General features: G+C 35.7%; 3 protein-coding genes across 10 annotated transcripts in view; 1 reads left to right on the top strand and 2 right to left on the bottom strand.

The window, feature by feature from the left end:
- The window catches only part of LOC125231683 (F-actin-uncapping protein LRRC16A), a 34,295-nt gene extending 29,836 nt beyond the window's left edge, over window positions 1-4,459 (bottom strand). For all 7 annotated transcript variants that reach the window (XR_007177656.1, XR_007177657.1, XM_048137200.1 and 4 more), the window contains exons 1-6: window positions 4,207-4,459; window positions 3,961-4,058; window positions 2,743-2,793; window positions 2,217-2,325; window positions 1,189-1,292; window positions 1-113 (exon numbers count right to left, since the gene is read on the bottom strand). Coding sequence is in view for 5 of the 7 variants with exons in the window: in XM_048137200.1 (XP_047993157.1) it covers window positions 1-113; window positions 1,189-1,292; window positions 2,217-2,325; window positions 2,743-2,793; window positions 3,961-4,058; window positions 4,207-4,267 (536 nt within the window). In the remaining 2 variants the exon portion in view is untranslated. The remainder of the gene's footprint in view (window positions 114-1,188; window positions 1,293-2,216; window positions 2,326-2,742; window positions 2,794-3,960; window positions 4,059-4,206) is intronic.
- Window positions 4,460-5,420: 961 nt separating this feature from the next.
- Window positions 5,421-7,543, top strand: LOC125232150 (suppressor of cytokine signaling 4-like). The gene is made up of 3 exons (XM_048137782.1): window positions 5,421-6,094; window positions 6,587-6,880; window positions 7,053-7,543. Exons 1-3 carry the CDS (start codon window positions 5,595-5,597, stop codon window positions 7,195-7,197), a joined length of 939 nt encoding a protein of 312 aa, XP_047993739.1. The 5' UTR covers window positions 5,421-5,594; the 3' UTR covers window positions 7,198-7,543.
- Window positions 7,415-12,659, bottom strand: LOC125232148 (ubiquinone biosynthesis protein COQ9, mitochondrial-like). Of its 2 annotated transcripts, XM_048137779.1 has the most exons (6): window positions 12,433-12,615; window positions 10,028-10,383; window positions 9,862-9,953; window positions 9,569-9,689; window positions 8,455-8,658; window positions 7,415-7,575 (listed from the first exon to the last, which is right to left on the bottom strand). In XM_048137779.1, exons 1-6 carry the CDS (start codon window positions 12,458-12,460, stop codon window positions 7,540-7,542), a joined length of 837 nt encoding a protein of 278 aa, XP_047993736.1. In that variant the 5' UTR covers window positions 12,461-12,615; the 3' UTR covers window positions 7,415-7,539. The 2 variants fall into 2 exon arrangements, with proteins under 2 accessions (XP_047993736.1, XP_047993735.1); XM_048137778.1 differs by lacking the exons at window positions 7,415-7,575; window positions 8,455-8,658; window positions 9,569-9,689; window positions 9,862-9,953; window positions 10,028-10,383 and adding an exon at window positions 10,528-12,349 and having other exon boundaries at window positions 12,433-12,659.
- Window positions 12,660-12,686: the final 27 nt, after the last annotated feature.

Below are 12,686 nucleotides of genomic sequence, written 5' to 3'. Positions count from 1 at the left end.
CTAAACGGAGTTTGGCAAAGATCGCACATGGCCGCATATTGGTTAGAGAAATCCCCGCAAGTAGAATGTTTCCTAGTACCGCTCACTTGTTGTAGTTGAAACGGTAAATTGACCTGTAAATACATCAATAATAACATCATACTTCAAGTAAATGTGTCTTAAAACTTAGGGCTCACTTAGAATGAGAGAAAGAGAATGCTCTGAAGTTCCTATCTATTTTGCTTCGGAGCCTTCGAATCAAGGGTGAACAGGCATCTTCTGGGCGAGCTCACTCCATCGTAGGACACGTCTTTGCCTTTGGCTTGTCTGTGGCAAAGAGTAAAACCCATTTATAATTTAAAAAAAAAACTCTTCTTCTCTTAGAGTATTCTGTCATTTTGCCACGACTCATGAGAGCCCGAGATCCGCTTTGGCAACTAATAACAAGATTTTGCGTAGACCTTGGTTTTTAAGAACACGACCTCCACCTGACTTTGCACCCTAGAGAATAAACAGGGCCCTATTGGGATTAGCCCGGTTTCTTCACGATGTTTTCCTTCACAGAAAAGCGAATGATAAACATCCAATGATACAAGCCAGGGTAGACATTTAAAAGTTTAGTCTACTTAAAAAAACTTGCAAATATACATAACTAACTTTCTGATTCCATCTAATAAAATTAACAAGTTGAAATTGGCTCAATTACGCATGAGTGTACATTGTAAATGGTGAAGTCAATGGACCTTTTGCCAATTAATAATACAAATGAAGGTAATCAGTCACGCCTAAATTGCGACTTGTTTGAGTGGTATGGTAAAAATCAATATAAAGGATAGGATTAGCTATTAACTTGAAACTCGAATAAAATCGTTAAACGTCTCAGGATTTGTTTTTTGTGATTATGAAGGGTAACAACAGGCCTTTGAGATGAGAGTATGCTCTTTTCTTGAAAGCCATAATCAGTCCGTAAACATCGCAAGCTACACTTTTCCTGCAAAACAATCAACCCTTGCCTATACCGTATTTTGAGCGTTAGCGTCTAGACAGCGCTATGGAAAATGCAGTCGCTATGCAGTTGCATCAAGCTGTGGCCAAAGCGTCGACGCTAGGGAGATGCTAGTGTGCGGTAGCTCTAATACCAAAATCTGACAGTAAGTATCAGAGATTGAAGTTAAGCAACCCAATTATTTTGTACATTTTAAACCTTACCTTGCATATTATGTCCTCTATTGGTACATTTGGATATAAGTCATCAAATGCGGCAACAAGTGCATGCATAACATTCATAACACCTTCTGATTGCTTTTCTTCACCTGGTAAAAAAAATACAAAAAATGCAATTGAATGGTCTAATTAACACATTGAACACGAAGTGCGTGCTTTAAGCGTAACACGGGAAACCCCGAATGTAGAGGTAGATAGAGAAAGCGCCTTAACTTAACCCTTAAATGCATAGTGATGTATATATATGCATCATACATTTTTGACTCTATTGACAGCATGTCAAAATTCAAATTTGAATAAATCTTTGTCAGGGTCACGCATTTAAGGGTTAAAGCAGATAACCCGTCCAGCAGGTCACTGGTAGTGGATGTATCAATATTTGTGAAATTCTAAGACAACAAAAATCTTTAAATCGATATTTGTGAGTGTGCACGGGAAAACGTCCCACTTTGTCGATTGCTATAAAGCTTTGTCAGTTTTTCATATAAAGATACAAGTAAATCTCGCCTTAATGGTAACCGACAAAGTGGGACGTTTTACTAAACACACTCACATTTGACTTGTGTACCTGCTGATAAGCATTAAATATTATCAAGACCACATATGGGAGCAAAAAACACCCGCTGGCTAGAAATGACAATAACAAATCAAGGAAAACTTTTCCCATAAAATTTGTATGAATATGAAAAATTTTATTTTTTAATTAATTGATTCCATTCCATTCCTAACCAATATCAATCGTTTTGTAGAATTAAATTTAAGGTATGTATTGTACCAAAACCCTAAAATTAATTTTAAATATTTTTTCCGTACTAAATAAATATGGCAAATTGAAGACCAATTTTACCATAACATAAACTTATTCTGCATCAAACTGTCAGCACTTTAAATTGTCTATAAACACGCAAAAAAGAAACAATGCAGAATGTTCACAAGGAAAAACACCACATTACTCAGTTTGGTGTCAGTGTCAGTTGCTGCTTAGCATACAATAGTAGCAATTAGTCACTTACCGATGAGAATAGACACTGGTTTGTGTTCATGAATGAGTGTTATCGACAAATGGTTTGCCTTTTTACTTTCGATTGCCTCTATTTCCATCAAGTGAAATCCATTATCAACCTAAAAATAAATATGTCATCAAAACAAGGTTATGATACTTATGATTATGCAATGGATACATTGTGTTAGAGATCTCATAAGCTTCCTCAATTAGATTAATGGAGGTTTTTTTGGTTGCCATGTAACAAGTGCAGTCTATGTGTCTAAGTGTATCTAATGTCTTTCGGTTACGAGTTGTAAATATTGATTCAATAATTTTTTACTACATCTGGAGTGGAGTGGGAATGATTCTGTGTATTTATTTTATAAATTTGTTTATCAAAAAATCATTGAAATAATTAATTAAAAAGGATTTATGCTTAGATGTAAAAAAAATTCAGATTTCATTATTTTCCTATTTTATAGCTAGTACCTATAAATATTCCATACCGAAAACCTAACATGTGTTTAGGGCAGTATACATTTGTGAGTTCTTACCCTAGTTGGAATTTTGGCTGTTGTTATATAGATTCTATATGATGTCACAACCTGAAAACATATCACAAATCTAGTTATCTGTAAACTTACTTATCTATTATGTCATAATTTACATATTGTGTAATAGATAATAGTTATTGTCTAGCCTTGTCCTGCCCACACCACATTCAGTTTAAGTCATTGAAATTTAAACCAAATCATTTGAGATTAGGGTAGTTTTTTCATTATTTTAAATTTGTGAGTGTGCACGGAAAAACGTCCCACTTTGTCGATTGCTATCAAGCCGCTTTGTCAGTTTATTCATATAAAGATACAAGTAAATCTCGCCTTAATGGTAACCAATAAAGTGGGACGTTTTACTAAACACACTCACATTTAGGTACTAAACTATTTTACTAACTCAATCTTAGTCTCCAACATTTTATGTAAAAAAAAAACTTGCAAAATATGGAATATGTCCTTCAAAATTCTCATTGGGCAGGACAAAACTAGCCAGCTGTAACATATCTCCTGCTACTAATTTTATAATTGACTAAATCTTTTTAATGTATTCTTTCCTTAAAAATTAAGAAAGTTCATCACCTTATTTTTGATTTATATTGCAACACAACACAATATGATAATGAAAAATCCCTTACAAACATAAACAACAATAACTGTAAATATGTCCATATAAAAGTATCTATAGGTATAAACAAAAACTCCATGTGTCTTATCTAAGACAACAATAACAAACATTCCAGTCATTGTTTTTAGAATACCTCCACATTGAATAGCTGAGGATCTAAACCACCAGAGCATCTATGAAATCAATTAGAGTTAACAAACAGAGTATAATTCAGGCTACCTATTTTATATTGGGCTCACAATGACCACTTGCCTGTGGGTGTGTGTCCACAGGGACCACTACACAGCCGGGCAATGTGTATGACACACCTCTGTGACTCACACTTGTTAAGAATTTATTATCAATGAATATGAGGCCAAAAGATTATAAAATCAAATCATGTTTGTGGGTATCATTTTTTGCTGAATATATTGGCTACTGGACTATCCAAAATCGGGTTTATCAACTAAATCAAAAATTGGGTTAATCAACTAAATTAATTCTATGTACTATAGCAGTAGATACAGTGTTTATATCACGAAAATCTCACGTAGATATTGATTAAATGGATAGTTCCTGTGAAAAAATGGTTTACTGTTTGGATTACTCACCAATACTTTGTTATCCACTTTATCACCTCTCGATTCCATGCGAACAAGGGATTTGTAAAGTATTTTAACATTTTTACCCAGAACATTACTGATGCTGTCTGCAATGTGAGAATTAAAAAAATATTATCCTCAAAACAATTATCGCTGTGGAAATAAAGCGACGTAGGAATACATTAATATAAAACAAATAAATCTAATTCATTAAATTATTAAAAATCTTAATATAGTAAGAAAAATAATACGCACCGCTTAGTTCTGTAGATATTTGAGATTTTGTTGACATTTTTTTTATTTTCTTCAATGTCATTACATCAATAAAATGTAATTATTTTCAATACACAGAGCATCCATACTTATCACAGTACTTTTATAAAATAAACCCTAAGTGTTAAATCCTAATTATTAAGTAAAAATAGGGAAATCATAAGGCATTTCGATAGAATAATGGAAATCTGACTTTACACCCAAAATCACTCACAACACACACACCTCGGCTCAATACGTACGCACACAGATTAAATTTAAAAAAATAACCCTAGTATCTGCACAGAGAAGAAAAACAAAACTTAAATTTAAAGTGGCACGTACACGATCGGACCATATTATTAGTAGTTCACCGCAAGTGATTATATTCTCTTTGGTTCACCGTTCCAATCAACACCGTTGGGTCAATTACTTTAATCCTTGCCGCTCCGGTGCAGATCATGACATCGCTGTCACACGAAAATAAACAACCGAGTGTTTGTGCCATTCCTTAATTCATCAAGATACAGCCAACGACGGGCAGCCATATATATTATACTACTGTTTGCGGGCAACATGTAGTATCTTAGTAGTCTGTGCGGTTACATCCGTTACATCCCTGCACGGGTAGCATGGTCGCGCGATAGACGATAAAATATCAGGCCGTCCCTATCGCACTTACAAATAGTGCGATAGGGACGGCCTGCTATTTTATCGTCTATCGCGCGACCATGCTTCCCGTTCAACATCACAAGCCTTATTGAACTTTTCGTGGGACTTAATCAATAGTTAGATCTGTGTAAGAATATCCTTTAGTATTTATTTTATTCATGATGTCTATTTAACTAAGTATTATTAGCCATTCCACCATTCCACGCGCGGACATCGCATATGAAGCTAAAAAAAACTCGCTACGTAAAGTAACAATAGAAAGTGCGAATGTGCGTTCCGTTAGAACGCGCGCCACCCCTGATTAGGCCGCGAACTCGCGGCCGTTAGCATGTACTTGTAGCGCGGCGATAGAATCGCGGAGTGACCCGCTCCTGCTCCAGGTGAAATTAATTCGTTGACATTGTGTGTATACTGGTTAGTTAAAAGATGGTCGTTGTGCACGCACCTTAACGGACAACCAAGTTTGATCGTGTAAAAACAGTTGAACAATACCATAGATAAAATAGGATTGTAAATTGAGATCTGTCCGATCTGTCAAATACAAACAAAATATCTACGTCGGTTCAATGAATATGAAACGTATGTATATAAATAAAATACAACAAATGTGAACTGAACTTAATTTGTAAATCTATTTAGTCTGTTAGCCTTTTACGATTTTATTTTTTAATACACAAAGTGAATTTAATCGAACCAGGAAGTGCTATTCGTCTGTACAAATGAACAAAAACTACGAACGCTGTACCCATTGTAATCGTCGCAAGTGGCTAACGACGGGATGTCTTCGAAAATGGCTAAAACCGATGGAATGCAAACATTTACAACGAACTATCGATACCAAAAGGGATTACACTAATGCTGACATAGTTCATTGTGTGTTTTTACCTGAACGAAAACCCCCAATGAACCCTAGTAAGTTCGTGAAGTTTTGGAAAAACAAGCTGTTTATTTCTGGCAGCGTGCGATCTCTCCAAAGATATTTCGGCAATAAAAACAATGATGAGGATCACATATGCAACATTACTAAGAACAAATATAGTGAACCCTCTACATCACTGGAAAAGAGTCCAGTATCATTAACTGATAGTGACGATAAGAAAGTCGTTGAATATAATAAACAAGTAACGAGGTGTCAACATTCAGACGGTCACTCAGTTCTTAGAGGACACCATCAACATGCATCACTTGAAACATGTGCCATATACTGTCAACTGTCCAAGTGAGTATATATTTTGTTTATTTATCTACTTAGCCCTTACTTACCCACTGCTGAGTAATAGTTATTTGTTATACAAGGGGGCAAAGTTGTTTTTTAACACACGAGAAGTAAAATACATTTGCACCCGAGTGTAACATAAAACTTTTCCTCTCACTATAGCGAGGAAACTACAATGCAAAAAATGCGTTTATCACTGCTTCCAGTAGTTCCACAGGTGGTAAATCATCTTTATTACTAGATTCACCTGCTTTTATCAATTTTATAGCAGTTAATTTGACTTTATTCAAGGTCAAATTACTTTACCCACTAGTGGATAAAATGCGTTTTTACCCGCTGGTATTAAAGGACAAAACACGTGTTTCCGAGCTAGTGAGGGGAAAATACTTTTAATAGATGCACATACATATTAGAAATATGATTTTTTTTTCTGTTTGGCAACAACACATCTGAGTGTTCTATTGCATAACTCTGATTTCAGTGATTTCTTTTCAGGCATGGATGGTACTGGGGTGGTATATCATCCAGTGAGGCAGAGGAACTGTTAGCAGGTCAACATGATAATGTGTTTCTGGTGCGAGATTCGTATGACTCTCGCCATATTCTCTGCGTGTCTTTTCGCTGTGTAGGCCGCACACTCCATGCTAGACTCCGACATGCAAATGGACTATTCTCATTGAACAATGAAACATTTGTGCCAGCAAATAGGATATCAGAGCACTGTTCTGCTGTAGATGTCAAATCTAACCTTTTTGAAATGCCAGTGAAGCTTGCAAGGCCATTGAACAGGTAATTGTCAGTTTATATTATGTCTAATTAATTTTTATTTACATGCTTTATATAAATTTTTAAAAGCAATACTTCAAATATGAATATTCTATGAATTTCTCTATGACTACTCTCCTAGATGTAATAATAATATTTGTATTAAATTTTTTAACATCTATTCTTTTTATTACAGATTTGCAAGACTTGACTCACTTCAAATGATCTGCAGATTTGTGATACGGCAAACTGTGTCAGCGAATATATGGAGCAAATTACCACTCCCGCCTAATTTGATCTCTTATGTGTCTACCGGCAGTGACTACATAGTTGTTTCATAGCTGAGACAAAGCAATTATTGTGCCTTCAAATGTTCAATGTACCAATATTGTAAGCCTACTCATACTGAACTTTATCAAAATGTAAAAAGTATTTATACATTTTTATACAAAAACATATTATTATATTTTAATATTAATGTCATGTGTATTGTTATGTACGGATTTGTTATGCATGTGGTGTAATATTAGTAATTCTAGGTCATGAAAAATGCAGAAATCTTTGGTAAATAACTATATTGTACTAAGCCAAGTAAATTAACAATACTGCAGTCAAGAAAATTATTATGTACCCATCCTTCAGTTGAAAGTGCCCATATTTTCTTATATAATATAATCTTCGAATTACTTCAGTGGATTTATTCCCAAAACATTTTTAGCCTGTAAAAGAGTAAACATTAGAATTAAATTCTCGAAAACATAAATTCCAGTAAGTATGGCATTATTTTATGTGTATCAACCTCATGATTTTCATCACAAGATATCCATACTCATTTTCTTTCGCCTGCCCTTATCCCAGTCATTTGGGGTCGGCGCAACATGTCCTTCTCTTCCATACCTCTCTATCACCCGTCATCTCATCATTCACTTGTTTTCGTTTCATATCATCTTTCACACAGTCCGTCCACCTAATATCACAAGATATCCATACTAATATTATAAATGCGAAAGTGTGTGTGTCTGTTTGTTTGTCTGTCTTTCACGGCAAAACGCATCGACGAATTGACGTGTTTTTTTTTTAAGTGGAGATAGTAGTAGAAGTAATGGAGAGTGACATAGGCTACTTTTTGTCTCTTTCTAACGCGAGCGAAGCCTCGGGCAAAATCTAGTACTTTATAATTTGATCTATTTAGAACAAACTAGCTTTTGTCCGTGGCTTCGCTCGCGTTAGAAAGCGACAAAAAGTAGCCTATTTCACTCTCCATCCCTTCAACTATCTTAACGCTCCGCGTGCGCGGTGCGCTTGCATCCGTGTGCGCGGGCCCTAAAAATCACGTCAATTCGTCGCTCCGTTTTGCCGTGAAAGGACAAACAAACAGACACTCACACTTTCATCAGATAGACAGGTAGTTGCTTAAGGTGAATAGGAGTGATGTGTTTAAAATATTCTCTGTCATAGAGTGCTTAGTTGGCAGAGCAATGAGACTCGCGACCACTTTTAAAAACAGTGAATTTTTCTACTTTTAATTTATGCTTAATACAACATTAGGTAGTTTACTAATTATAAGCCTAATTTCAAGGTGACCAGAAAATCCTCACCGTAACAAAAGCAGCGCTTAGCGTTTGTGGTGTGGCCGATACTGGGTTCAAACTGAGTGCTGTTTGTAAAAGCTCTGCGTCCCTGATTCGTGACGTGATGAAGCTCTTCGTCGCCGTGTTGTTCGGGCTGCTGTCCGTAAGGTAGAATAGCTCTGACGCTTTATAGATGCCAGCCAGACCCACACGACGTATATACCAATTAAACTGAAAAAAAAAAAACGGAATAATTAAAGACAAAATCTGCGACAAGCCCCACAACTGACACAATCCTGCGGGAACAAAATAGTTATTTTCCCCTCACTAGCTCGGAAACACGAGTTTTGTCCTTTAATACCAGTGGGTAAAAACGCATTTTATCCACTAGTGGGTAAAGTAATTTGACCTTGAATAAAGTTAAATTAACTGCTATAAAATTGATAAAAGCAGGTGAATCTAGTAATAAAGATGATTTACCACCTGTGGAACTACTGGAAGCAGTGATAAACGCATTTTTTGCGTTGTAGTTTCCTCGCTATAGTGAGAGGAAAAGTTTTGTGTTACACTCGGGTGCAAATATATTTTACTTCTCGTGTGTTAAAAAACTCGCAAGTTCAGGATTCTATTCTCGAACCACTCGCTTCGCTCGTGGTTCAACTATAGAATCCTTTCACTTGCTAGTTTTTCAATTCCACACTCGGCGTTAAAATACAACTTTGCCCCCTTGTATAACAAATAACTATTAATCACTGCTTCCAGTAGTTCCACAGGTGATAAATCATCTTTATTACTAGATTCACCTACTTTTATCAATTTTAAAGCAGTTAATTTGACTTTATTCAAGGTCAAATTACTTTACCCACTAGTGGATAAAATGCGTTTTTACCCGCTGGTATTAAAGGACAAAACACGTGTTTCCGAGCTAGTGAGGGGAAAAGATGTAAACAGTAACAGGCAATAAACGATTTCTCATTCTCATTCCCACAAATGATATTGACAAACCACTGCAACATCCAGTGCCAGCCAAAGTGAATCTCTCGATATCGTTCTTTCGTTTTGGTGCGTCAAAGCCAGTTGCGTTTTGTTTGCCACGGAGCGGAGTATGAACTACTATTAACTTAAATTTGGATATACTTACGTCTACGCTCCGGTCGCCTGAGTGATAACAGATATCATCAACTAGAGAGAGTAAAGTTGCTAAACAGTTAGGAACATTGTTTGGAAGGGCTTGAATGGCCATTGCTTTCGGCCACGTACTCCTGAAACAAAAAAATATTTGTTTGGTTTTACCAGAGACTGGTAAAAAATAAAGACAGACTCCTCTGAACATGTCTGTAATTGTAATAAGCATATAGTAGGTATCTTGCAAGCAATGATTTGGAATCTTGTGCATAAATCATTGCTTAGGCTGGTTTCAAAATATTCACTTACTTGTAGGGCTCAATCATAAGTAGCCTTGTCATGATTGCATTCTCTATAAATTTTGCTGGTACTTTTGAATCCTTTACTTGGTCTTTGGGCCACTGAAATTAACAAGTAGGTATTTTTAATTCTGTCCAAATCCAAATATATCTAAAAAAAATTGGTACCTACTTACACTCTTCATTTGGTCGACTAGGCTATCATTGCACTTAACATTGAAATAGTGGATCAAGTCACCCCCTCCATTGGGGAAGAGCCCGTGAGCTACTCCAGGGTAACCAGCCGCCTCGGCACCAGCGCTCAGTGATTCTACAGACCAACCATTCTTGGAAACAAATTCTAGAGCCTTCTCCAAAATTCGATTCTTAACATTTTCTTCATACTGATTTTCTTCATGCTCAGTTGTCACTGTTACTGCTGGAGTTTTTGTTTCTTTTTCGACAGTTTGACTGTAGTATCTTATTTGTCTTTGGGTTTTTTGTAAAGGCACTGTTGCAAGTGGTAATATGAACTTACGACCAGTCCTTAGGGCTGTTGACAAAATTAATCCTCATAATTTTTTTCATAATTCATACATATGCTAAAAGTATTGCTAATTGGTATAAAATAATATATATATATATAATTATTATGTAATAAATAGTATGAAAAATGTAGGGTAAAAAAACAATATGGAACATTCCAATATAGTATTTGTTTATTTTAAAAATACTCTGCCATATTTATATATTAACATTATTGACAGTGATACATTCAGATAAACGAGCCACAAGACCATCCATTAAATGGAAACAATTAAGGGCAGAATTTATTATTTCAATTTTTTGTTCATCAGGTATGCTATCTAATGGATTTCCTCCAACATTGATAGAAACTTTGGTTTCTACAAGATCTGTACCCTCTCTGACATCCTTCAGTTTTACTTCATAGTGTGCTTTTGATAAATTTAATGCATTCCTCAAAGTAGTTAGGTAATATGATTCTATGTATGAGTAACACTCTTTGATACCAGTAACATTTGCTTTGTCTCTTATTACTAAATACCGTAGGAAGTTCAACACTGATATTATTTGATCACTCAGTTCCATCAGATCTGACTGTGCTCCATGGGGCATGTGACACACTTTTTTTACCAAATCCATCATTTGAGGGTAAGTGAAACATGGTGGCATTTCAGTTTCCTTAAATGCATCATCTATAGCATTTTTCAGCTGGGTTATGGCATATCCAATCATGCCCGAATGGTTAGAAGTTGAAATGATGTATTTGATCAGCATGCATCTTCCACCATATTCAAAACAGTTAATGTGGTTACGTATAGTATTCACTGCAGTTTTTCTAAGACTGTCATAAGATGAAAATATAGCTACATTAATCAGTGCTTTGCATAAATTGAAGTGTACAGCAGCAGATAGTAAAGTTTGAGAAGCATTAGTAGATAATCTCTTCACTAGAGCCTGACATAAGGTCAGTCCTTTGGATTGTGGACCATACTCTGGACAATTCAGTAAATAAATTACACATAACAGTCCCGTATGCACAACATACTCTGTAGTATAAACTTGTGGTATAGCATTGTCCGGCAAATCAAATTGAGAAGCTAAGACAACATAGTATAAGCCTGAAAGGGTAAGCATATTGAGTTTCTCTTTATGATCATAAGGTGCTTTTTCTTCATCACTTACAGATTTCAACTTTGAATCGGGTTTGTTACAAATTTCAACATATTCAAGAAACTTCAATATATTTTTCTCTAAAGAACAGATGTCTTTTACAATTGTAGCGCAGCATAATCTTGCTTCACTTTGTTCATTGTTTTCAACATCCAAATCTAGATAGATTAAAGGTTTGCCAAGAAGGCTTATCAAAAATGCAGCTATTATCTGTTTAGTTCTAACATTTGATTCTGGGGCTTTGAGTTCTTCAATAAAGGGTTGATAAAATGGTGGTATCAAAGAGTAAACTCTAATTATTCTCCTGATGTCTGGATCACATTCTGCCAGTAATCGTGCCTTTCCCTCCAGCTGAAATTCAGGTGTGGGGATATTTTCAACATAGGTGCTAATGGAATTTAAACTCCACTCTAGGGATCTTCCTCTCTTAGCTGTTAATTTCTTCAGAAGTTGTTGTAGTGGAGTAAGAACTATTCCAAACTGAGCATCATTCTTAGCCACTTCCACTTGTTCTATAAACTCCAGTAGTGCTTCTTCAGGTGTTGCTTTCTGGACAATAATAGCCAACAGTTCTTCACAAGTGCTGTATAGAGAAGGCTTGATAACAATGGTCTCATCTTGTATCTTGCTGACAGCCACCGAGATCATGTCCCAACAATTGTCCTTGAAACTGCTAGCATATTTTTCATCATTATGAACACTGAGAACTTCTTTATATTTTCCTGAATCTAATAATTTTGACACTAAGTCCACAACATCTACAGTATCACTCATTGCGACCGTTGTTATGTAGCCGGGTCAACCAATAATGCCGTCAATGATTTCTGAAACGAGTCAAATTGTATTCTAAAGGAAAAAACCTTATTGACGTGTGTGTGTTATGAAAAAAACAATTGCTACAACTTACACCGAAAGAGGCACGGTAACTTGCTCATACTGGAGAATAGCACCGAGATAATACACGGATGTGACGATGTCTGTAATTACGTTTCTTTTGAGATAATATAGAGCTGAAATTATAATTTATTGGCGAAAATATCACACAGCGCTAGACGAAGAGCGTGCTGACAGTGACATGAGAAATTTGGAAGTTGGAACAGTTCGTTTCATTTTACATTTATGAAATATTGGGTGATTCATAGACTTCACACATTTTGATAC

The sequence above is a fragment of the Leguminivora glycinivorella genome, chromosome 12, assembly GCF_023078275.1.
Source record: "Leguminivora glycinivorella isolate SPB_JAAS2020 chromosome 12, LegGlyc_1.1, whole genome shotgun sequence".
Lineage (NCBI taxonomy): Eukaryota > Metazoa > Arthropoda > Insecta > Lepidoptera > Tortricidae > Leguminivora > Leguminivora glycinivorella.
This window is presented reverse-complemented; position numbering and strand designations above follow the sequence as displayed.